The 23,166-nt window shown below is 38.7% G+C and overlaps 3 protein-coding genes, 1 long non-coding RNA gene and 1 pseudogene across 4 annotated transcripts; 3 read left to right on the forward strand and 2 right to left on the reverse strand.

Annotated features, from left to right (window-relative positions):
* Positions 1 to 3: 3 nt before the first annotated feature.
* LOC114519539 (target of rapamycin complex subunit lst8-like) lies at positions 4 to 2,846 on the reverse strand. The gene is made up of 9 exons (XM_028539688.1): positions 2,639 to 2,846; positions 2,093 to 2,144; positions 1,962 to 2,011; positions 1,652 to 1,840; positions 1,474 to 1,548; positions 1,295 to 1,372; positions 1,015 to 1,142; positions 679 to 824; positions 4 to 343 (listed from the first exon to the last, which is right to left on the reverse strand). Exons 1-9 carry the CDS (start codon positions 2,759 to 2,761, stop codon positions 228 to 230), a joined length of 957 nt encoding a protein of 318 aa, XP_028395489.1. The 5' UTR covers positions 2,762 to 2,846; the 3' UTR covers positions 4 to 227.
* LOC114519543 lies at positions 1,289 to 10,249 on the forward strand. The gene is made up of 6 exons (XR_003686581.1): positions 1,289 to 1,411; positions 1,501 to 1,566; positions 3,754 to 3,957; positions 4,787 to 4,921; positions 8,906 to 9,003; positions 10,163 to 10,249. It is a non-coding gene; the product is annotated as an uncharacterized LOC114519543 (long non-coding RNA).
* LOC114519536 (exportin-6-like) lies at positions 3,111 to 12,442 on the reverse strand. Its single transcript, XM_028539681.1, has 23 exons — positions 12,119 to 12,442; positions 11,378 to 11,468; positions 11,181 to 11,293; positions 10,879 to 11,076; positions 10,219 to 10,795; positions 9,666 to 9,837; positions 9,416 to 9,542; positions 8,848 to 8,969; positions 8,657 to 8,765; positions 8,377 to 8,469; positions 8,216 to 8,285; positions 7,985 to 8,147; positions 7,386 to 7,478; positions 7,106 to 7,256; positions 6,894 to 7,040; positions 6,719 to 6,793; positions 6,038 to 6,152; positions 5,766 to 5,921; positions 5,036 to 5,322; positions 4,750 to 4,908; positions 4,050 to 4,148; positions 3,710 to 3,940; positions 3,111 to 3,249 (listed from the first exon to the last, which is right to left on the reverse strand). Exons 1-23 carry the CDS (start codon positions 12,119 to 12,121, stop codon positions 3,148 to 3,150), a joined length of 3,453 nt encoding a protein of 1,150 aa, XP_028395482.1. The 5' UTR covers positions 12,122 to 12,442; the 3' UTR covers positions 3,111 to 3,147.
* A 535-nt stretch (positions 12,443 to 12,977) lies between these two features.
* On the forward strand, positions 12,978 to 20,933 carry LOC114519537 (aconitate hydratase, mitochondrial-like). The gene is made up of 25 exons (XM_028539682.1): positions 12,978 to 13,104; positions 13,598 to 13,666; positions 13,868 to 14,020; positions 14,093 to 14,164; positions 14,240 to 14,278; positions 14,742 to 14,985; positions 15,352 to 15,492; positions 15,570 to 15,668; positions 16,062 to 16,258; positions 16,349 to 16,454; positions 16,853 to 16,946; positions 17,114 to 17,177; positions 17,491 to 17,564; positions 17,644 to 17,755; positions 18,031 to 18,103; positions 18,184 to 18,233; positions 18,315 to 18,394; positions 18,616 to 18,691; positions 18,810 to 18,841; positions 19,099 to 19,164; positions 19,271 to 19,364; positions 19,728 to 19,860; positions 20,344 to 20,364; positions 20,486 to 20,586; positions 20,694 to 20,933. The coding sequence occupies exons 1-25, from the start codon at positions 13,081 to 13,083 to the stop codon at positions 20,823 to 20,825; spliced, it is 2,346 nt and encodes a 781-aa protein (XP_028395483.1). The 5' UTR covers positions 12,978 to 13,080; the 3' UTR covers positions 20,826 to 20,933.
* Positions 20,934 to 21,052: 119 nt separating this feature from the next.
* On the forward strand, positions 21,053 to 23,035 carry LOC114519541 (annotated as a pseudogene).
* The last annotated feature ends 131 nt before the right edge of the window (positions 23,036 to 23,166 follow it).

The following is a 23,166-nucleotide window of genomic DNA, read 5'->3' on the forward strand; positions in this document are numbered from 1 at the left end:
AAATCGTTTTTAAAACTCGCTGAAGCTTTATTGTGACAACTTGGCATGAAAAATTACAAGAATATCATTTAGGCACATTCAATCTTTAGGTCATATACTTGAGAAGATAAAATAGTTTATTTTTGAAGTATCGCTTCCTCAGCTCTCCTGCATCATCATTAATCTTGAGATTTCATATCTTCGCTTCCGTGCCATAGTTTGCGAAATAACTGGTATAATTCCTGGAATTACACCTGTACGTCTCTGAAAGCAAGCGAGACAAGCGCTTTCTGATGGCCAACGTATTTACGTACAACCTCTTCCTGTTCCAGAGACCAGAGTCGCGCAATTCCATCTGATGATACTGAAAAGCGATTGAAAGGGAATATCACAAGATATAAATGGTTGAGGGAACTTAATCATGTTCTGATATCTGTGGTAATAAAGAGATAAGTTCGAAAATATTCGAAGTTGGAATATGACATTCTGATATGACACTGTCTTAGTCAGTGCTAATATATATCTTTTGCGATGTTATAATCAGTTTTCAAATTCAACCTTCCTCGTTATAAGTTGACCATTGCAGTCCTGATTCTGAATTCCTGACACCTCCTTTGTTAGTATTATTATTCTCGCTAGTCTTGTGTTCAACCATCTTCGAATGAGAACATCTTAAACATCTGTGTTCTCAATTCTTACCTGCAACAAGATATTGTGAATCTTCGGAGAAGGCACAATCCCAAACCCACCGTGGTGAAGGTTCTGCTTTTAATGTCGACTTCAACGTAAAATCACTTGTCTGCCATATCTTGATGCTCTGATCTGCCGATGTTGTCGCCAATAAACTAATAAAGTGGATTTAAAATGGTTAAACACTTGTTTACTGGTCGTCTTCAACGTACCAAAAAACAGTGTTGAAATCCTAAAACGGGGAAACGGCTCAGCTAAATCTCTTGTCTTTTCTAACTGAATACACTTTAAGAAAACCCGATCTTTTAACTCTTTCTACGTAGATTTCTTTCATGTTGTTCTTACCAAGAGTCAGGACTGAAAAGACACTTTAAACCAGCTTTTTCGTGTGCTTTCATAAGCTTCGTTCTTGGTCGTAAGACGGTCGGTTCTGTTGTCGTTCCTGACGATAAACTCCAAATATAGCAATTACCCTGAGAAAGGAAAAAAAGTATTATTGCCATACTTTACACAAAGTTTCTCCATGAGTTTACTTTTATATCATTTATCTAAATCTTTAGTAAATAATAAGCACAATTCTTTCTTAAAAAGTTATTAATGTACGATGCAAGATTACAAAACTCACCTGGTTATTAATGGCAGCCATATAAGTTGCATCTTCGTTAATACTCAACGATAACACAGCCGCATCGGCTTCCGCAATCTAAACGATACAAGTTTCTAATTAACAATTAGAATGCAGGTATCATTAGAATAAGGAACACTAAATTAACAAGTAGCAATTTGAGTGGAAAGAATACTTACTAATTGTTCACTACGATCCGTCCTTAGATCCCAAACGTGTATTGCTCCGCTGTTGTCGCCGACAATAAGTTCACTCTAGATTGAGGTTATAAGGTAAGCCATTGAGATATATTTTACTTGATCAACATTATCACAATTACTAGTGGCTTCAAGAGAGGGGTTATTCAGCTTTCCATACTTGGTTTGGGTGAAGTATAATGCAGTTTACTGCAGTTTTAACTTGATTAACACGCTGGCACTGTAAATTCCTTGATCGAAGATCCCATATTCTTGCCGAGCAGTCTTCACCACCAGTGAACATCCATTTCCCATCTTCATGAAAACCGACTGAAGTTGCATTCTTTGATATGCCATCAAAGTTTATTACCTTGAATGAAAGAGTGGGTAAAATAGGTTAATGAAGGTTACTAGGGAATTGCATAAGCATAATTTTTGTAGTACATTCAGAGTAAGAAAGTGTCAAATGTTATTGTGGAGATTAAACTTACAGGATTGGCATTATTTGACTTTATGTCGTACATTTTTATGTGCTGATACCCTGCAAAAATTCATTTTGTTATTAAAATCAAAAACTATTATTACTAAAATAGTGAAAGCGAAGTCTTCAATGATGTAGTACCTGCTGCAGCTAACAAATGTCTGTCAGGAGTAATTGCCATGTCATTGACCTGGTGAACTATTGTTAAGGTTGCATGTCACAAGATAGTAATTAATCTAACTTGAATATATGTTATATCATAAATATATGATCATTTGTTGAAACACAATTGGGCAATTGCATTTAATGCGCACAACTCCTATTTGAGGACCCTGGAATTCTTTAGATTACCACCCCCCTGGAATTATTTAGGGAAAGCCATCATTTTACACAAAATTTCTTAGGTTGGCAAAAATCCTATGCCGAAATTTTCAGGTGAAGCAAAAATTTCACATGGAATTGTACAGGGATACAATATTTTCGTCCCTGGAATTTTTCAGGGGGAGGCATTTAAAAATAGATTCTTCAGGGGGGTTGCAAAAGCAAAGGTCCTCAACTGCTGGGGGTGCAAGATATCAAATGCAATAGCCCATTCATCATAGTGAACTTGGAATTCTATACACAAATTAATATTAACTGTATAAACTGTATAAAGTATTTGACGACAGTCCTTGTACAAAAGGATATAGAATCTGTATGAGGCACTGTTCTGTGACAGACTCCATTGTGAGCTTGCCAAAACCTTATACTATGATCATAACCCGCTGTTGCCAGAATAACTTGTTCACCATTATCATCCCGACCACTCATCTTTTAAACTTTACAAAGAATTTCAGCAAACTCAAGACATTTTCAAAACGAAATTTTAACCTTTTTTCGAAGCTTTACATCCGCCTCGGTGTTGACATTGAAGATGTACTTCATATAAGAAAATTGATAGCTCCTTAGTTGCCAGACCCCAAATATAAACACACCGCCATTCGCGGAACATGCTAATAACTTTTTATGGGGTCAATCTCATTGGCTCGCGAGTTTTGCGGGCCTATCAAACGGATAAATAAAACTAAACGATACTTGATAAAAACTTTATTTTTACAATTCAGTTCGAATAATTCATATAAAACTAAATAAATAAAATGACAGGGATTTCCCATTTTATACGCTAAGCTAGGATTTTTTCATGCGATTTTCATAGTTTAAAACGTGACAGTTCCCGAGGGTAGACTGCTATTGTAAATTCGATAATATCGCACGTCGCTGACGAAACGGTGAACACCCCGTGTGAATGATGGCAAGTCCTGAAATGGAAAAGAAATATTGATCACACTAAAGAAATTCAACATATTCAACTGTAAAAAGCTGGAGTAAATTTCTTTATATTTGAGAGACGTTTAATGTAAAATATGGGCCCCATGCAATAGTGGAAACAGATGCCAAATCATAGCAGCTCCAGCCGGACGACCAGTAGCTTGTTGTGCTCCAGTAAAATGGATCCGGGTGGAACTGAGTTACTGAGGAAAAAGTTTTTCAGACCTTTTGCGATACAATAAATGAATTGCCAGAAAAATATCAAGAGCAATGATTTTAAGGTCTTCATATAGCTCGAAGAAAGATTTAAGACTATTTGCAACCGTGATAAAACCACAAGCATTGAATACAAGATCCACCATGCCACACTCCACCATATTTAAGCGCGTACCATTTCATTCCATGCTTTACTGGATACCATACCATTTTACCATGTCGTGTTATGCTCACCTTATCCATTTTAAACGACTTAGAAAGTTCTGCTTTTTGTTCAGCGTATAGACCCTCGCAGCCTGTCAAAAACTCTGGCAAGAATCGAAGGTAAAATTTATCGAAGTCTGAAGAAGCCATGTTGTACAAAGCTATGGCGATCTCCTCCTGCAACAAGTCGTGGGAACGACGAACTAAGACCTGAAGAAACACGTTCAAAAAGTGGAACAGCATCCCATCGCTGAAGATTGGCTAAATAAAAACAAAACGTAAGATATTTGTTACTATTTTTTCTACCAAAGTTAACCGTTGCCTTGAAACATCCACCCATTAATCATTGTATCACTGAATGAAAGCATACCTTTTGATAAAGTTTTCGTTTTAAATTTAAATCTTCTAAACTTAGAAGATTCTGCTTGAAGACAGTTATATCAGTTTGGGTGAAAGTCTGTCCAAACGCCTGTTGGGAAAACGGGAAGATCATTCTCTATTGATCTAGTGTTACTACAGGAGGAAACCTAAACTAAACTAACTTTATTTATACTGAATAACTCTATCAGTTCTAAACTGTTCTTCCTAGTGGTCCAGTAAGGATAATCTCTTATTGATCCAGTGTTACTACAGGAGGAAACCTAAACTAAACTAACTTTATTTATACTGGATAGCTCTATCAGTTCTAAACTGTTCTTCCTAGAGGTCCAGTAAGAATCATCTCTTATTGATCCAGTGTTACTACAGGAGGAAACCTAAACTAAACTAACTTTATTTATGCTGGATAGCTCTATCAGTTCTAAACTGTTCTTCCTAGAGGTCCAGTATAAGGATCATCTCTTATTGATCCAGTGTTACTACGGGAGGAACCTAAACTAAACTAACTTTATTTATACTGAATAGCTCTATCAGTTCTAAATTGTTCTTCCTAGAGGTCCAGTAAGGATCATCTCTTATTGATCCAGTGTTACTACAGGAGAAAACCTAAACTAAACTAACTTTATTTATAATTGATAATTTCATCAGTTCCAAACTGTTCCTCCTGGACTAGAGGTCAACTATTGACATACCTCCATCATTTTAACAAACTGCCCTTGATTCTCACAGGCACCGTCGTCTCCATGAGTAACTCTAGTTTGAACATTTGGGCGAAAGAAATATCGCCAGTTGTTTAAAAGAAGTTGATGTAGCAGCTCAAAGAATTCAGTCTTGATGTCTGGGGCGGAACGCTGGAAAACAGAGGTTAGAAACTTATACAATGAATACTCTCAATCGTAGTACTAAGCCTTTCCTGAAGCAAACCGTTGGCTACAGACGACAACGGTTCTGATATCTGACATACCAACCCCAGCTCACCTCTGCAATAAGTGGGTGAATTTGGTCCAAACAAAAAGTAATGATATTCGGCAACAACGTTTTAAACGATGAACCGGTTTGCTGGGCTAAAAGTCTTAAAATTCGGAGAAATTTTTCGAGAACTCGCGTGCCGGCCGACATTTCCTGCGACATTGTTTCTCGTAATTGATCCTGAGTGAACATCCCCAGCAGCCTATGGATAATTTGTTCTGTGTAAGCGACTCCAAGCTGTGGTTGAAGAGCCCCGAAAACAGCGAGAAGGAAGGCGAGTATTGATTCAACCACGTCTGTAAAAATAGAATAGTAAAGTGAAATACCTGCTACAGTGAGAATACTACAGCACTAAGTATAGAGGGCGGTTGGATATACGAAAACTGGATAGCGCTATCCATTTCAATTGCTCTAAAATTGCCTGTTGTTCGGTATGACTTTGAGTCCTTGACTTTAGTATTCATAAATTGGGTTTTACAACTGTCGAAAAAAAACACTATCCGGTGCATGGATGGCGCTATTTCTTCAACCAGAACAGTTGCATCGAAAATAACCTTTTATTTGTGGTCAATTGGCGAGTTATGAAAAGTTCAATTTGTTGGAGAAACGTGGAGATAGAATTAAATTTTTTCAATTTTATTTCACCTCTGTTTATCATCATCATTTTGTTCTGTGAATGTTGAGTAATTGCACAAACTAAAGATATTCCTTGCTAAAAAAACAGATGATAATACTCCACCTGGTTCGTGTATGTATATTGGGAATAGCGTTAGAGTTGTGTGCAAGGACTCCTGAACTGATTTATAGACAATGGTTTTCGATTTGGTCGCTTCCCCTGAGACAGCTTCAACAAGATCTTTCAATATCCCCAAGGTTCGTCTGATAAAGCTTTTAGCTGGATTTGCAAACAAATGAGAGTATCTTTAGCAAATTAGCCGGCTCTTTATTCAAGCATTTCGTTCACGAAACACAGTGCGTCAAAGAACAATACAACTTTATCGTGGAGTTTACCTTCTGCGTGGAAGCGCTTACTGTCTGGTAGGCTCGTGTGTTCTGTCATTTGTTGGTAATTTATAGTCAGAGCTTTTATCAGGTTATCGTGATTGTTGCTACGTGATGGCCAATCCTACAAAACGACGAGAAGTTTGCAAACAGGTCATTTGATACAGTATAGAGGTCTCAGGGAAAAACTGATATTGTTTCATTGTTTTTATCGTGTTTTGGTGAAGTGTTTTCGACCGGGAAAGCCTACAATCAATGGCTAGTTGTGTATATCACAATGATGCGTCATCAGACTTCGATATTTAGTTCTCTGGCTATAACTTCATATCGCTTGCGCGCGAGTAGAGTTGTCTCAAAAGACGTCGTTGAGGATTTCAATATAACTTTGTTCAGAAAGGCGATGTTTGGAAACCTGGTAAATTAATGCGAGTTCTTGTGCCCCCAAATAAGGATGCCCGGAAATGCTTTGCCAAAACCGAATATCCAGATCTTGTTGGCAGATGACGTCATGCAGCAGATGACGTAATCTTGAGAGTATATATTTTAGGATCCGCGTTTAAACATCAGATCGCCTCTGCATGAAGAAACTAAACTGGAGTGTCAAAACGTTGAATCGTGAATGCAATCTTTGTGTGGTGATTGCTTTCATTATTTGAACCAGAGTAGCGATAAGACAGACGCATCACTTACTTGTTTATCGTCTGTTTGGTTTGGCCAGGGTAACACAAGAGCGTTTGACAATGCTCTGAAAATGAGCGTCTCTATCTGCATGAAGATGAGACAAAAAGCACTTTCATTGTCGATATTTTCATAAAAATAATGAACTTTTTGAGAATGGACAATGATCTATTCATTGAAATCTTACCTCGACCGCGGTCCGCCTCAGTTTCCCAATAGTCACCTCGTGGTACAGTTTCTGAACTGTTTCCAAGGAAACGAAAAACGACGGTCGAACACTGGTCGTCAAGGAAACCAGGAAATGAGAGGCGGGAAGCAAGACGCGTTCAGGAACCTGGAAACGAGTTACAACTGAGCTCTATGGAGTCACTTTCGGCGGATAGTTAATGTTCTACTTACCTCTTCGTGAATTAAAGGAAGAATGGCGTCGATACAACTCGACACGATAGAAACAAACTCATTCTCGTATTGTTCATGGACTTGAAGGTGCAGATGAAGTTGTGACAACCAATGACAGTACACTTGCAACGAGGCTAAAGTCCCCGCAGCTCTGTTGAGAGAAACAACAAGAAATCTTAGAAAACACAAAGCAGTTCTCAGAAAGCGCTAACCGTAAGGCAGGGGGGGGGGGTTCTCCTCTGTTCTCAGGACAACAACAAAGTAATTAAGCAAGTCTTACACTTCTCTGAAGTCATTTGATAAAACTCTTGCAGCGTCACTCTTGACATTGTACGCTCTTGTCTCGGTGTTGTAAAGTGCGAGATCACAAAGTCTGGCAAGATTGAACGAGATCGAGTTAGTGCGAAGGTGTCTACACGGCGAACTATGAACACGGCCATTTATACGAGCGAAAATAAACGGCGGCCTAAATAAGTCAAAACAGTGTGTTCATACTGTACTGTTGTTATACGTGATTGGTCGGAAACACTCGTATAAACAAACACCGCAGAAATTGTTTATCAAGTTTCAACGCGAAAATCACTGGTTCACAATTGGCATTTCTGTATCACTAACAAAGAGAAAACTATTAAACCCTATCAATTCTTCTGAATACGCATTCTGCAATCTTTTGACAGCTCATCATACACATTTGACAGCTGTGAAATGGCCATTTTGAGGCTTAAAGTATACACAAGGTTTTTAATTCAGATAATTCGTTTTAGCCGTGTGCAAGCTTCAAATCTTTTGTGCAAGACATATTTTGTTGAGTATTTATAAATCTTTGTTCTCATCACTCGTATAAATTGCCTTAATATCATCATCAAGAATGTATCGCACCGTTTTACGACAGAAAGGCCGTCATCAAATCGAGACTGGAAGTGCGTTTCTCCGATGAAATGTCCCGCGAGACGTCCGAAGATTCTCTGAAGCGTCGTGAGGTCACGTGACGTGCAATGTATGCGTCGACACTCATTCTCTCCTTTCACGTTCAACTCGCAGCCTGGGGTATGGAAACGAAAGTTAAACCAAATTCAAAAGTATGAGCCTAGTGTAAAGTTCTTATACTACCTTGGGCGGTCTTAACTAAAGCGCTACGGAGTCCAACGAACGCTTCCGAATATTCCACGAACAATGGAAACTAGAAACAAGATTGTGCATTTCATTATCTAGACACCGAAATATGCAGTTTTATTGTGTGTGGTACCAGGTTGTATCGCTCGTGAACTTACCAAGATAGAAAATGCATCATTTGGCAGTAATTCTGATACTTTCGCAACGACCTCTAATGAATGCCGCAAAAATCGCTGCCATTCTGTCTCAGACTAAAAAACACACAAGAAAGTGATAATTCTGCTTAAAACTCACAAATCATGATCTTAACTTTGGTTTTTAGTTTGGTTTAGGTTTCCTCCTGTAGTAACACTGGATCAATAAGAAATTATCCTTACTTGACCCGTTAGAACTAATATCTATCCAGTTACGTATTATAAACGATATAGATCATCATACATCTTCATTGAGTTCTTCATTATCCAGTTCCTCGAGTTCAGTTTGATTGTAAGTAAACTGAATCTTTTTTAACATCTCCGTCAGCAGCAACACCAGAATATCACGATACCTGAAAATGACAAAATTGTGAAGTTTCAAACTGCAAGGTTGAACAAAACCCACTTTATTCAGCCCTCCCCAGTCCTACCCACCTTCGGACGGTGGGATGCACCTCCGTCGCATAATTTTCTTTTGTGTCCAACATTTTAGAGCTCAGGTAATCCAGGAACGTCATCCAGATGTCGAGGCAGGAGAAAAACACCTCGTTGTCAGGCTGGCATGAACAAGGGAAAAGTTAGGGCGTGCAGGTAACAGGGAGGAATTTCGTTTTCGACCAATCAGGGAATCTGTTTACATTTTAGTAAACCAATGAGAATGCATAAACACTGACTACTTCATGAAGTATTAAATATTCAGGCACTCTGATTGGCTTAGACTGAAAAATGGATGATTCAGATGTGGACCAAATTTTCATCGAAAGGCCGCTTCACATTTGCAATTTTTGCTGCGATTTCAAGTTCGATATTCTTCTTTTGATAGATGTGAAAAAGTTTCGAATCGGTTAAAATAACAGCACTCTATAGATCAGATAATCCATTGAGAATTCATCTAACTTATTCGCTCGTTCACATCTATCAAAAGAAGAAATTCGCACGGAAAGTATCTTGAAACAAGACTCAAGTAAACCACCTCAAATCGGTTACGTCGGACAAATCGTACCTGTTTAATGGTATATTTCAAAAGTAACGACATAAATTCTATGACCGGAAAATGTAAATTGGCCTCGACTCGACGCAAATGAACACTGACGAAGAGCCGTAGGAATTCTGTAAACTTTTCTATATATCTGCAAGGTCAAAACAGTACAGAGGATTAGTTTTTTTGTAGAACTGATTTAGTTGAGAGAGTTCAGATTGAAAGTAGTTGGTGAAACTGTGGTCTTTATTATCAGACAACTAGGCGCCAGTACCTCTCGTCCAACTCCAGCAATTTATGTCCAGTTGTTTGTAGACCAGTGTCTTTTGTAATTCGTTGCAGCAAATGAAACGTCTGCTGAAATAATCTTAACAGAAACTCTTCAAACTCCGCAGGGACACAATTCTTTGACAGAATTTCATTAACACAATCCATTGCTAATACCCCTAAAGCCAAATATAGTGCAATTCACAAACGGTTTAACTTTAAATTGTAATCCTAATCCGACCTCTAAATCTATTTTAATTTTATCCTCTAAATGTTATGAATCTCAAAATCCTATCCTCCAAATCCTATTAATCTTATTCTCTTAATCCTATTAATCTCACCCTTTTAATCATATTAATCTCATCCTCTTAATCCTATTAATCTTAAACTCTGAATCCTGTTAATCTTGGCCTCTCTAAGATTTACCTTATCCTCTAAATTTTATTAATCTCAATGTAATCCTGGTAGAGTTCCTATGGATAATCTAATCTTATCTCATTCTAGATCCAATAATCATGATCTTTGTATGATTAGATCAACCTAATCTCACACCAACTTACCTAACCGAGTGCTGGATCCAGCGGTGGTCATCGCCGAACCTGAGGCCAAAACATCACACCCAAACTCGGCAAAGCAAAACACAGTGGCAAGCAGCGAGGGGGTAATGTGTGTGGACAATGGTATCCAACTAAACAGGTGTGCAAGACATGCAAGTGCCAGGGAACTCAGTTCCTCTGAATCTGGGTCAAGAGGAGGAAGAGGATTGTTCAGATTAGTTTTGTTCTGGCTGAGAAGCCGACCTATTAGAGGCGAGTGTCTGTTGTTGTTCTCACGAGGGGGTGATAGTGAAAACAAGTTTAGTTCACCGTCCCCTCGGGGGGAGATGCTTTGAGATGACTCGCCATGCGTGGGGGAGGGGGGTGGTGTAGCCGTGCTTACTACCCGCCTATGTTTCTCTAAAATGTTCTCTAGGAATGTCCCGAGCATTGTCAACAGTGTCGGCACTTGGTTGAGCAAGAGTTTGTGAAGTTCTTCCTTCCGCTGAACGCTCAGGTCTTCAGAGGAAGAGAGAAGTTCTTCTGAAGTGATTCGTAGCATGATTAGGCCAAGGTTGGTGGTGAGGGGTTGGTGTAGTACCTGTGGGATAGAGAGGCTGGTTTAGTTGGGTTAGGGTCAGGTTTTTGTGAGAATATCAGAAATTTCTTTATATCAGAACAGACCTCTAAGATGTTTGTGAAGAAGTCCGGATAGAAATGAGGCCAATCCTGACGGCCAATATCAACCAAGACCTTGACCAATTTATTCTTGATAAATACAGGTAAGCTCTGATGGTTGTTCATGAGAAAGTAGGATAGTACATGTCGGACTTCAAGCTTTTCCGTCTGGGACACCCCGGACCATCGTTTGTTCACAAGATGCTGGAGGAAAAGATGGTCAAGGTTACAGTTCAGATATTTGGAAGAATTCATATTGGATGGTTAAGTGGATGGCAGCAATCATGAATTCAACAAGCAATGCTCACCTCAAATACAGACAGGGAGTACATCAAAACGTAATGATTTTTAGTGTTGTTCAAAAAGAATGCACACGACCGCCAGGCACCATTTTGTTGGACAAAGCTGTTTAGAACATTCTCTGCAATGCAACAGGCGTATGGTGGTAAGATATTTAATGCATGTTTCATATAAACTATCATAAAGTTGACAGCTTATACACTACCAATTTCTCTCTTTCTATCGTTGTTCGATGTTGTGAAAAATTCATTCATCAAAACCTCCAGTCCTTGTAGTGAAGACTTGTCATCAGAAGTCTAATAAAATCATATTAAACCGACATTCACAATTAAGCCTCAAATCCAGATTAACTGAAAAATAACAGGTTAAATTAATCTGAATTGATTCATTGTCCGTTAAACAATATTTTTGAGAAACATTACATGATAAATCTATGAATTAACCATTTGTTTTATATTTCCTTGAGTTATCAGTTGAAAACAGTTTCCAAATTAACCTATTATTCCTTAACTTTGTAATTTTTTTGTCTAAGGCCAGATGATTTTACTTGTCAAAAGAAATATGTCTGGAGCATCATGTTACAAAAGGTGCGTTCTTAGATTAATAGAGAAGCTCTTTCAGAAGTTTAGAAATCTTTGGCAAGCAGTGATTTTGAAATTAAAATTAACAGACAATGATAATTACTGCTTAATTAGAGCTATTATATCATTTGAATATAATAAGGTCTTAATGATCAAAAATATGTTCACTGCATTAACAATGCACAAAAATTGAAATCATTTGCTCTAAAACACATCGCTGCGATATCACAACCGGCCAACACAGTTCACATAAAAAGTAAATGGAAAATAAAAACAAATAATAATACATTATTGATATACAAATAAAACAACACGAAGTGAATACTGAATAATAAATAAAGATTTTTCGGTAATTAATAACTCACCATTTCGTAATGTTGTCTATGGGAATGTGAGAGTTCTAAACGTTAATGCTCAAGTCTATTCTCAAGTCTGATATACTGAACCGGTAAAAATAAAAACCGTAAAGTGTCAAAAGATAGGGCAGGTCGCCTAGATCCAGATTGTTCGAAGTGTCAGACTGTCAGAAACTATGCTTCCATTTCACAGCTCGGTCGCCAAAAATCACGACATTCCTTATAGAGATCGACTAATATTTCAATGAAAACCGGTCGAAATAAAGAAAACCTTGAGAATTTTGTGACGGATTTGATGCGCTTCTTCTTCGCCCTTCTCTGTCAAACGATCGTGCTGACGATTGAAACAGAATATCGCATATTACACAAAGTATCCTAAAGTACGACTTTCCGTGCAGAATACGCATTATTCAGAAGCGTGACCAGAGATTTATATTTTTGTCCTCAAGTTTTCCCAAAATGCTCACGTCGTGCACACGCCACGAAACTTGCTGGACCGATGCTGATGAAACTGCCTGTGAAAATTTTATTTTTTCTGCCGTCTTAATAGCAATTTTTTGTTCATATAAATTAATAAATTTATTTTTAAATGAATTTTTATCTCCCCAAATGCCAAAACATTATTGAAATAGGCACACAGCATAAAAGCATATAGGCATAAATAGGCATAAAAGCCATCGCGTAATGACAAATGAAGAATATCACGCAAAAATGGCTACATTAGGAAATCTTTACCACTGAGAAGCACATCTGTCCATCTTTCATCTACGGTCAAAAGATCGTGCTGAAGAATTGACAGGATATCGTGTATTACACAAAGTATCCTGAAGTACAACTTCCCACACCGAGGGCTCAGTATTTTCGTCAGTTGCTTTTAAACTTGCATAAAGGAAGAAGTTGGGAACATTTTGGGCAAAATTTCAGGATTTTTGAGCATTTGTAAGCCGGTATTACGTTGAAAGAAGAGAAGAATGCTTCGTTTAGCATCCAGACAGGTTAGATGTTGTATATATTTGTGCATTTATGCACAATTGTAGTGTTTGTGTGTCAATATCATTGACAGAGTCTGTCGCAATAACGCAAATTATTCAATGGTCAGTTGTGAAAAAGTTGTACTTTATCCCTTTGGGTACATCGTAAAAGTTAACGAGAATGAGAATGGCAGACTACCCCAGGGAATGTTTATTTTCTTGTAAATATGTAGACATTAATATTCATATTAACGTCGGAACCTCCGCCTCAAGTCAAAAGTCAGCGATCATTCATTTTATGACAATTGACAAAGTTCACTGGTTCACTCTCCTCTCCACGGGCCGGTTGTATAAAACTCTTTAACTACATTTTGCATTGTTAAATCCTAGTTGACTCAGAAATACACAACTCTGATTGACCAATTCTGTCCTTAACTGCAGTTAAAAGTTAACTAGTCTTTTATATACAACTGGCCCCAGATATGTGATATCTAATCCTGTATATCTAACAATTTAGGCCACCTTGCTGACCAAGAATGGCTGTTCAACAAGATTGTTCAGCGTGGCCTGCATCAACAACCAAAAGGTCAGTGCAAGGAAATATTCAAGTAATTTAAACCTAAAATTTGCGCAATTATCTTACTATAGTCACAGGAACCACTGAGTATTTTTATAAAATACAAAAGAACTCTGAGAAAAATTCTGTTAGCTTTAATGAATCTACGTTTTGACTATATTTTAGTCAAATATGCTACAATGGTGGATGTAAACTTTCTTTTCATTGCAGATCGCAATGAGTCGTTTAGAACCAGATACGGACTTAAGTCAAAACTATAAAGTGCTGGATGAGAACCTTAAATTGGTCCGCGAAAGGTTGAACAGGCCAATGACTTTATCAGAGAAAATCTTGTACAGTCACCTGGATGACCCAAAAACCCAGGTATTTGCTGTTGGCTTTCTTTGTTGTAATATTGCTGTGTTTGTTGTTCTAAGATAGCTCCATATGTTGTAGGATATAGAGAGGGGTGTTTCATACCTGAGATTACGACCAGACAGAGTTGCAATGCAAGATGCGACTGCACAGGTGGGTAATACATGTCCACTGAATTTGTCCGGCTGCTGGATGATGCTTCAACTCACATCATACGTTTTTCTTTAGATGGCTGTTCTCCAATTCATATCAAGTGGTCTAGCAAAAGTAAGTTGTGTTCCTGGTGAATCTCTTTAGAGACCTACTATCGATTCCTCCAGACTTGCTGACTCCAGTAGAATAATCCAGTTCAAATTCCACAGTTTCCACTCAATACAACAATTTTTTCACATCTGTAGTACTTATCAGCGGTATAGTTCAATGAATCGGAACATCTATGTACATATTGCGTACCAATTTTTATCGCCGAAATTCGAGCACACAAGGCGTACCTTTTTTCACTTACCAAAATAATCGTACGCAAAGCGTGCCTATTTTTATGCATAATTTTTTCGTACGCAATGCGCACCTTTTCTTACCTGATTATATCTTCATGCATCGAATAAATAATCTATCCCAATACGCAATTGTTCCTATCAGGAGGGCCGGACATTTTTTATTTTTCCCCAACACCCCCCTGTCTCGGCACCTCTTGGTCCAACATAAGTTTATTTGAAGACTGTCATTTCAGGTTGCCGTGCCATCCACCATCCATTGTGACCATCTCATCGAAGCCCAAGTTGGCGCGAATGAAGATCTCGCCGAGGCCAAGGACATCAACCGCGAAGTTTATGATTTCCTGGGCAGCGCTTCGGCGAAGTATGGGATCGGTTTTTGGAAGCCGGGCAGCGGTATTATCCATCAGATCATTCTGGAGAACTACGCCTTCCCAGGAGCCCTGTTGATCGGCACAGACAGCCACACACCCAACGGAGGTACCAAAAATACAGAGTTGTTGAGGCCCATTTCATACACTTGCGATCTTATGTTGCGATTTTCTTCTTTTAGTAGATGTGAACGAGTGACTAGTTACGGATGTACTGATGTATAACAGCTCTTATTTGAAAATCCGTTAGTTACGGATTCACTCGTTCACATCTATCGAAAGACGAAAGTTACACATAAAATTGCAGCGAAAATCGCAAGTGGGCAAGATGAGCTATGGTGCCCAGACTCTTCTGTGCTGCAGATATCCCATGGTGCCCAGACTCTTCTGTGCCGCAGATATCCCATGAGCTATGGTTCCCAGACTCTTCTGTGCTGCAGATTATGAATGGCAATGTTTTTCTTAACTATTTAAGGTGGTCTTGGAGGTTTGTGCATCGGTGTCGGCGGGGCCGACGCTGTTGACGTCATGGCCGATATTCCTTGGGAGTTGAAGTGTCCTAAAGTTATTGGCGTTAAATTAACTGGGACATTGAGTGGTTGGACATCTCCCAAGGGTGTGTTTGTTATTTTATTCCCACTTCACTGCTGTGGAACTGAAGTATTTATAATGTTTCTTGTTATTTTATTTCAGATGTTATATTGAAAGTGGCAGACATTCTCACAGTGAAGGGTGGTACTGGTGCGATTGTTGAGTACCATGGTCCTGGTGTGGACTCTATTTCTTGCACAGGTAGTGGTCCAGTGAGGGTTATCTTTTATTGATCCAGTGTAACCACAGAAGGAAACCTAAACCAGACTAACTTTATTTATACTGGATAGCTCTATCAGTACCAAACTGTTCTTCCTAGAGGTCCAGTAAGCATCATCTCTTATTGATCCAGTGTTACTACATACAGGAGGAAACCTAAACTAAACTAACTTTATTAATACCGGATAGCTCTATCAGTTCTAAACTGTTCTTCCTAGAGGTCCAGTAAGGGTCATCTCTTACTGTTTCAGTGTTACTACCGGAGGAAACCTTAACTAAATTAACTTTATTTATACTGAATAGCTCAACCAGATCTCAATTTGTCTGACAAGAGGATAATTTCAGTAAGGATCATTCCTGTTTACTTTTAACTAGGAATGGGAACAATCTGTAACATGGGAGCAGAGATTGGAGCGACGACGTCTGTCTTTCCATTCAACTCTCGTATGGCTGACTATCTGAAGGCAACGGGACGCGAGGACATCAGTGGGCTGGCGGCGAGGAATATCCATATATTGCAAGCTGACGAGGGTTGTGAATACGATGAGCTCATTGAAATCAACTTGGACGAGGTATTGATTTAGTTTGGAGTCGTTCGACTCATTGGGACAGCCAAATTTTGATGGTTTTTTAAAAATTAACGCGAGTTTTGCTTATTTCAGCTGGAGCCACACGTGAATGGTCCTTTCACGCCAGATTTGGCGACGCCTATTTCAAAACTGGGCGAAGTTGCGGAGAAGAACGGTTGGCCGTTGGACATCAAAGTAGGTCAGTATCGTTTTCCCTATATTTACCACGTAAGTATCCGGGAATGCACTTGCACTGATGAAGGCCTGGGTTAAGTCCTAACCCTAATCTAACTAAAACCGAATCCTTATCTAAATCTAACACCCAATCCTAATTTAAATCTAACACCCAATCCTCATCTAAATCTAACACCCAATCCTAATCTAAATCTAACACCCAATCCTAATCTAAATCTAATAATACCCAATCCTCATCTAAACCTAATACCCAATCCTAATCTAAATCTAACACCCAATCCTAATCTAAATCCAACACCCAATCCTAATCTAAATCTAACACCCAATCCTATTCTAACCTCAAGGATTAAATTCGTGTATTTAGGATTTACTAGCGAAGTTTCTTGTATTATTGTTTTTCAGCTCTGATTGGTAGTTGTACGAACAGCAGTTATGAGGACATGACAAGATCAGCGAGCATAGCAAAGCAAGCATTGGACCACGGCGTTCAGGCAAAGTATGCTACCTCTTTGCATGAATAAACTCTTGCTACAATAGTCAAGATTTTTGGCTCTGACTGACAGACATTTTTACACATAAGCAGCGTGCTATATGACGTTACTTTCAAGAAGTGCTTCTAAACAGCAGACTTGGATTTATGTAATTTCGTGTTCCACATCATAGATCGTTATTCACAGTCACCCCTGGATCAGAGCAAATAAGAGCAACCATCGAACGAGACGCAGTGGTAAGGTTCTTGTGTGTGTTTGTCGTTTGAAGCAATTCTTGTTTCCTGAAACTGGTTGTTCACCCTCTCCCTGCATGGAGCTAACCCTCGGCTCAATCTTAACCACGGCACGTTGTACGAAAGCTGGATAGCTCTGTCCACCAATCACCAGATAGTGGGGTCTTGGCCGTATGTGATTTGGTATAAATTTCAGTTGTAAAGTTTCTCTTCATTTTTTGCCTTATTTCACGGCATTTTAAGCCTATCTGCAACGGTTTAACAAATCCACTATCCAAATTTAAAATATTCACTCTTCAAATCATTCGTTTAAAAGGCAGGGACTCTGAGGGATATTGGAGGAACTGTTTTGGCCAATGCATGTGGACCTTGTATTGGTCAGTGGAACAGGTAATTTTATATGTTTTGATGACTTGTTATAATGCGAGCCGTCGCATGGCATATCTGATGTTGTTGTGTCGTTTTCCAGACAGGACATAAAGAAAGGCGAGAGAAACACAATCGTCACTTCCTACAATCGGAATTTTACCGGACGAAACGATGCCAACCCTGAGACGCATGCATTTGTCGCTTCACCTGAGGTATTTAACTCTCGTATTTAATATATATACTTCTCGCATTTGATTGGTTCATCTGATTGACTTCTCGCATTTGATTGGTTCATCTGATAGACTTCTCGCTTTTGATTGGTTCATCTGATAGACTTCTCGTTTTTGATTGGTTCATCTGATAGACTTCTCCCATTTGATTGGTTCATCTGATAGACTTCTCCCATTTGATTGGTTCATCTGATAGACTTTTCCTCCCTCTCTCTTGATCTATGCAATATAGACCTAACTGAACTACACTTGTTTAGATTGTAACAGCTCTTGCGCTGGGCGGCAGCCTCAAGTTCAACCCGATGAAAGACGATTTAGAAGGAGCTAATGGTGCGTGTGTGTAAACATATTCCCTTTCAACCTTAAACTGCAACCAGAATATACAGAATTGTACTCCTTTTATTTCTTAGGTGAAAAATTCAAACTTGAAAATCCCAAAGGAGACGAATTGCCATCTCGCGTGTGTATTGATAAAACAGTTGTTTAGATAATCTTCTTGCATTGTATTTCATAATATTATGTTTCTTTTTGCATCTCAAAGGGATTTGACCCGGGTGAGGACACATACCAAGATCCACCTTCCGATGGTTCTGGTGTTAAGGTCGACGTTTCACCAAGCAGGTACAGCCTGTGTGAATTTCAGGGCTTTTGATTGTTGGGGCAGGGGGGACAGTGAGGTGGTGGGGGTACTCAAATGGGGGGGTGTTACCTAAAAATACGTATCTACCTATAAATTTTTTTCTAATCCCAAAATGCTGAAATATATATAACCGCCTCCCCCAATCGTTGCGAGCGAAAATTATTTTTAAGCGAATCCAATCTTTTATCAAAACTTTTTTCAGCAATCGCCTGCAACTTCTGGAGCCTTTCGACGCCTGGGATGGAAACGATCTCGTGGAGTTGCCCATTTTAATCAAGGTGATAGTAATGCCCATGAACCATTCTAGATATATAAACGGCCGGAATAAGGCTCATTACTTTGTCCAAAATGAAACATATCTTCAGTTGTTAACACACCTTTCCTACCTCATCACAGATCACCGGCAAGTGCACAACAGATCACATAAGGTGAGCTCTGGAGTTCAAGCAAATAATAACCTAAACTTTGCGATTTCTGATGCGATTTTCTTCTTTTGATAGATGTGAACGAGTGGACAAGTTACCAATGTTCACGATAAGGCACTCATACATCAAAGCATCCGTAACTGTTCGCTCGTTCACATCCATCAAACGAGGAAAATCGCACCGAAATTGCTAGTGTAACGTACGTGGGTCGAGGAATGTCGTGGCTTTTTTGTTATTTTTTTCATTTTGATTTCCCACAGTGCTGCTGGACCATGGCTGAAGTATCGTGGTCACTTGGACAACATCTCAAACAACATGTTTATCGCGTAAGTTTTCCTGGCAAGTGTTTAATTCTCACCTCGACTAAAAAAGAGTGAAGTAGTTTCTGCAATAGGCTGTCACTCAAACTGTACGTTTTGTTGTTCCTTCCAGTGCCGTGAACGAAGAGAATAATGAGGCAAATAACGTTAAGAATCAATTGACTGGTGACTACGGTGCTGTTCCGGATACGGCCAGACATTACAAGGTAGCTAATGTTTCCCCATTTCTGGCGCTAGGTGCGTTTTCAGTTTCGTGTTGCGATATCACGGTTTCGTGTTCTAATTTAACAATTCCGTGCTCTGATGATCTAATCTAAAAGTTTCTTTTCCGATACCCGAGCTTCGTGCTCGAACCCCACAATTTCGTATTCTGATATCTCTGTTTCGTGTTCTAATCTTTAAAATTTCGTGTTCTAATCCCATAATTTCGTGTTCTGATATCTTGGTTTCGTGTTCTAAACTCACAATTTCGTGTTCTGATGTCACGACTCCGTGCTCCGAACTCATCACATCGTGCTCCAATCTGGCATCTTCGTGTGCTAATCCTCATCTCGTTTCGTGTTTTACAGGCAAACGGCGTGAACTGGGTCGCGATTGGTGACGAAAACTACGGCGAGGGAAGCAGTCGAGAACATGCCGCCCTGGAACCAAGACATCTCGGTGGTAGAGCTGTCATTGTGAGAAGTTTTGCTCGTATTCACGGTAAGTAATATACACTTAATTTATGGTCCCGAGAGAAATTAGTGAGTTTTGTTTTTCCAAGAGTCTGAATGTTGAGACTCGAGGTAAAACAAAACTCACTATTTCCCGAGGTAGTGTACATTAAGTGTTTTGTTATATAAGAACAAAAACATACATGTTACACAACAATTTCATTTAAAAAAAACCCACTTTACTTTGTTATGACAAGAAGCGGGCAACAATTTTTCACTTGTTTCCCTGGCGGGAAACATTGCATTTATTTAAAGTCATGTGACTACGAATGAACCAATCACATTTAAAACACACAGCACCTATATAACAATGACTATTGTAAGTATCTTACCAGATGCTCTGATATTCCTTCGTACAAAGTAGATTGACTGTTCCATCGTTAGACTTTTTAGAGTCAATAGTTAAAAAAAAGACGTGGTTTTCATTTCTGTTACAAAATGTTTAAATTCGTTTTTTTTCCTTTTTCTGCAGAGACCAACCTCAAGAAACAAGGTAAGCCCCCCTGAAGTCTTACTCTTACTAAAGGCTTGGGTCACTGGTCGTTACAAATTATATTGCATTGGAAATTTCCACGCTCTGTCATTTTCCAATTATATTTTCCGTTTTTCTTCAGGCATGTTACCTCTGACATTCAGTGATCCCAAGGACTACGACAAAATCAAGCCGACCGACCGTATTTCACTGCTCGGCTTGAAAGATTTCGCACCAGGAAAGGTATGTCAAAATCCGATATCTTTTTTCAACGTTTTCTCAATTGAAATTAACCCAAACAAGATCATTTTAAATGTAGCCTTTTTGAGTACAATTATCGCCTATTTTAGCCAATAACGTGTGAAGTTTTACACAAGGATGGAAGTAAAGAGCAATTTCCTCTGAATCACACTTTCAACGAGACTCAAATCGAGTGGTTTAAGGCTGGAAGCGCGCTTAACAACATGGCGAAAATGAAATAAACTCTGCAGTTTGATGTGTGCAAAAAACAAACAAATGATTTGTATATTCGTATTTAAAACGATCTGGTCAACTGTGACGCATGTGAATGCCCTAGCAGTTACAGTATGCTTCATAATAAAACTTATATTTTATCTCGAATATCTGGTATGTCGCAAGAAAAATGCGTTTAGATTAGAATAAATTGCGTGGTTTTAGATTAGAATATTCTGCGCGCAATTTCGTGGGGTCCGCGCGTCGTACACGCGGGATTTAAATCCCTTCCATCATAACAACACATGACATATATTTCATAGCAACAAGATTATTGACTGCTCATATTCCACTTTACTAAAGTCTATAATGGGTCTAAATTTAAAACACTTCGAAGACGGTAACATCGAGCCGAGTTTTATATGTTCACACTGCCATGGTGTATTCGTCGATCCAGTTTTGTGCAAATGTACACATGTTTTGTGTTGGATATGTTTCAAACGGCGAAAGAAACGCAAACTGAATTGTCTTCTCTGTTCTGACGAGCTTGGAGTTTCCTCGGAAGCTTTACAAAGCGACTGGTTAAAAGAGTTGTGTTCATTAAAAGTTATTTGTCCAAAAGGATGCAAGAAGGTTTTCTCGTTTGAATTTTTGACGGAGCATTTCGACAACGAATGTGAGTTCGCATTAACAACTTGTACAAGTTTGGGATGTACTCGACGAGTGAGACGCACAGATCTCCCCGTTCATTTGGAGACCTTGACGATTTCAGGATAGTGTCTTGCTGTTGTGGTGTTAAGACAAGGTTTATGGACCTCCGCCAGCATCAGCTCGCACAGAAATGCGTTGTGAAACAAAATTTACAAACGATCGTGCGAAAACGACGAGAAATGGAGATGGCAATCAAGGAGCATCGCTTGAACATGCAGAGGAAATGCTTTGAGGAAGAATGGGAGCAAAGACGTTTGATAAGGTCAAAGCAAGGATCGGTCAGGTTGACCACCGCGATGTCGGTTAGATCTGAACCTGTGTTGAGCTGTGCTGCCAGAAATAAACCAATAACTAGGTCGAAATCCAGTCAAAGTGCTCCTGGCCCTCTTCAAAGGACTGCATTGACCTGTCGACACTGTGGAAAGGTGTATTCTAAGGATAGTAACCACGAGAGGGCATGCACTTGGCATTATGGGGTTAGTTCACTGAACTTGTTTGTATGGGTAGGCCTAGGTTTACGAGGATAGCTACCTTAGATATCATTATTCAATTCTAATCAATTCTTTCTTTCTTTTTATGTCCAATTTTAAAATGTATAGCCGGTAAGTCAGTGTGTTTTTTTTTGTTAAAGTTGACCTGTTATGTAGCATTTCCAAACAAAAACATCAGACAGAACAGACTTGCATATATTTCAGATGTTTTTCTTATTATGAACATATTGTCTAAATTTTAACCCATGAGAAAAATTTTGATAAAAAGCAACTTTTGCAGCACATTAGTCCCTATACATCACCATGGCAAGTTGGCTTGTGAGAGAACCATTGACATTTTGTGCCTGAGGTATAAATTGTTCAATTCTTAAATTTCCTTTTAAATTTTTTTTTCAGATTGCTGATGTTTTTGTAAGTATAATTGCTTGGTATTTCACTATGTACACAAACACTTCTGTTCTATAAACAGCCAGATTAACTATTTCTAATAAAGTTTATATTTTCTTTGTCTATGCTACCTGTGATTGACTGATAATATCAACAATAGGGGGTAAGTCTCTGAACTTTGTTTATTTACAGTCTGTGATTATTTAATGTTGGTCCAGCTTATTTGCATTGTGTTAACACCTATTTTAAGACCTGTATTAAGACTTATTTTCATTCCATTTTTATGTTTTTTCAACTTCTTGTCTTGGTTCATTAAGGGAATGGTGAGTTTGATTCATTGAACTAAATTGGAACCTGCCGTATGTTTAATAGACATATATGCTTATATAAACCTTAATAAATTCTGTGTTATGGCATAGTTTTATTAGTTTGTGGATGAAGCATGCTTCTGATTGGTCAATGCACCCAGTTGGGCAATCTGGAATGTGCTTTATCTAGGTCAATAAGTGCTTATATGAAGTTAAATCACATCTCAATTCGTTCATTCTTACATTTAGTGTCAAGCATGTGGTAATCTGACAAATACCAAAGGTTGTGTGATAGGATTTCATGAGGCTGTACGATCAATATAGTGAGATGCAAGAAATTGAAGGCAATCATGCGAGAAGAGTTTGTATTGTACAATGAATGTAGAGTGTTTAATTTATGTGTTCATGAAGAAATCCATGCATTTAATCCAGTAAGTAGCATCATACCCAGGTTCTGCTGATGAAACGTACAA

Source organism: Dendronephthya gigantea, unplaced genomic scaffold, assembly GCF_004324835.1.
Source record: "Dendronephthya gigantea isolate DGI-Jeju-01 unplaced genomic scaffold, DenGig_1.0 000013F, whole genome shotgun sequence".
In the NCBI taxonomy this organism is placed as follows: Eukaryota; Metazoa; Cnidaria; class Anthozoa; order Malacalcyonacea; family Nephtheidae; genus Dendronephthya; species Dendronephthya gigantea.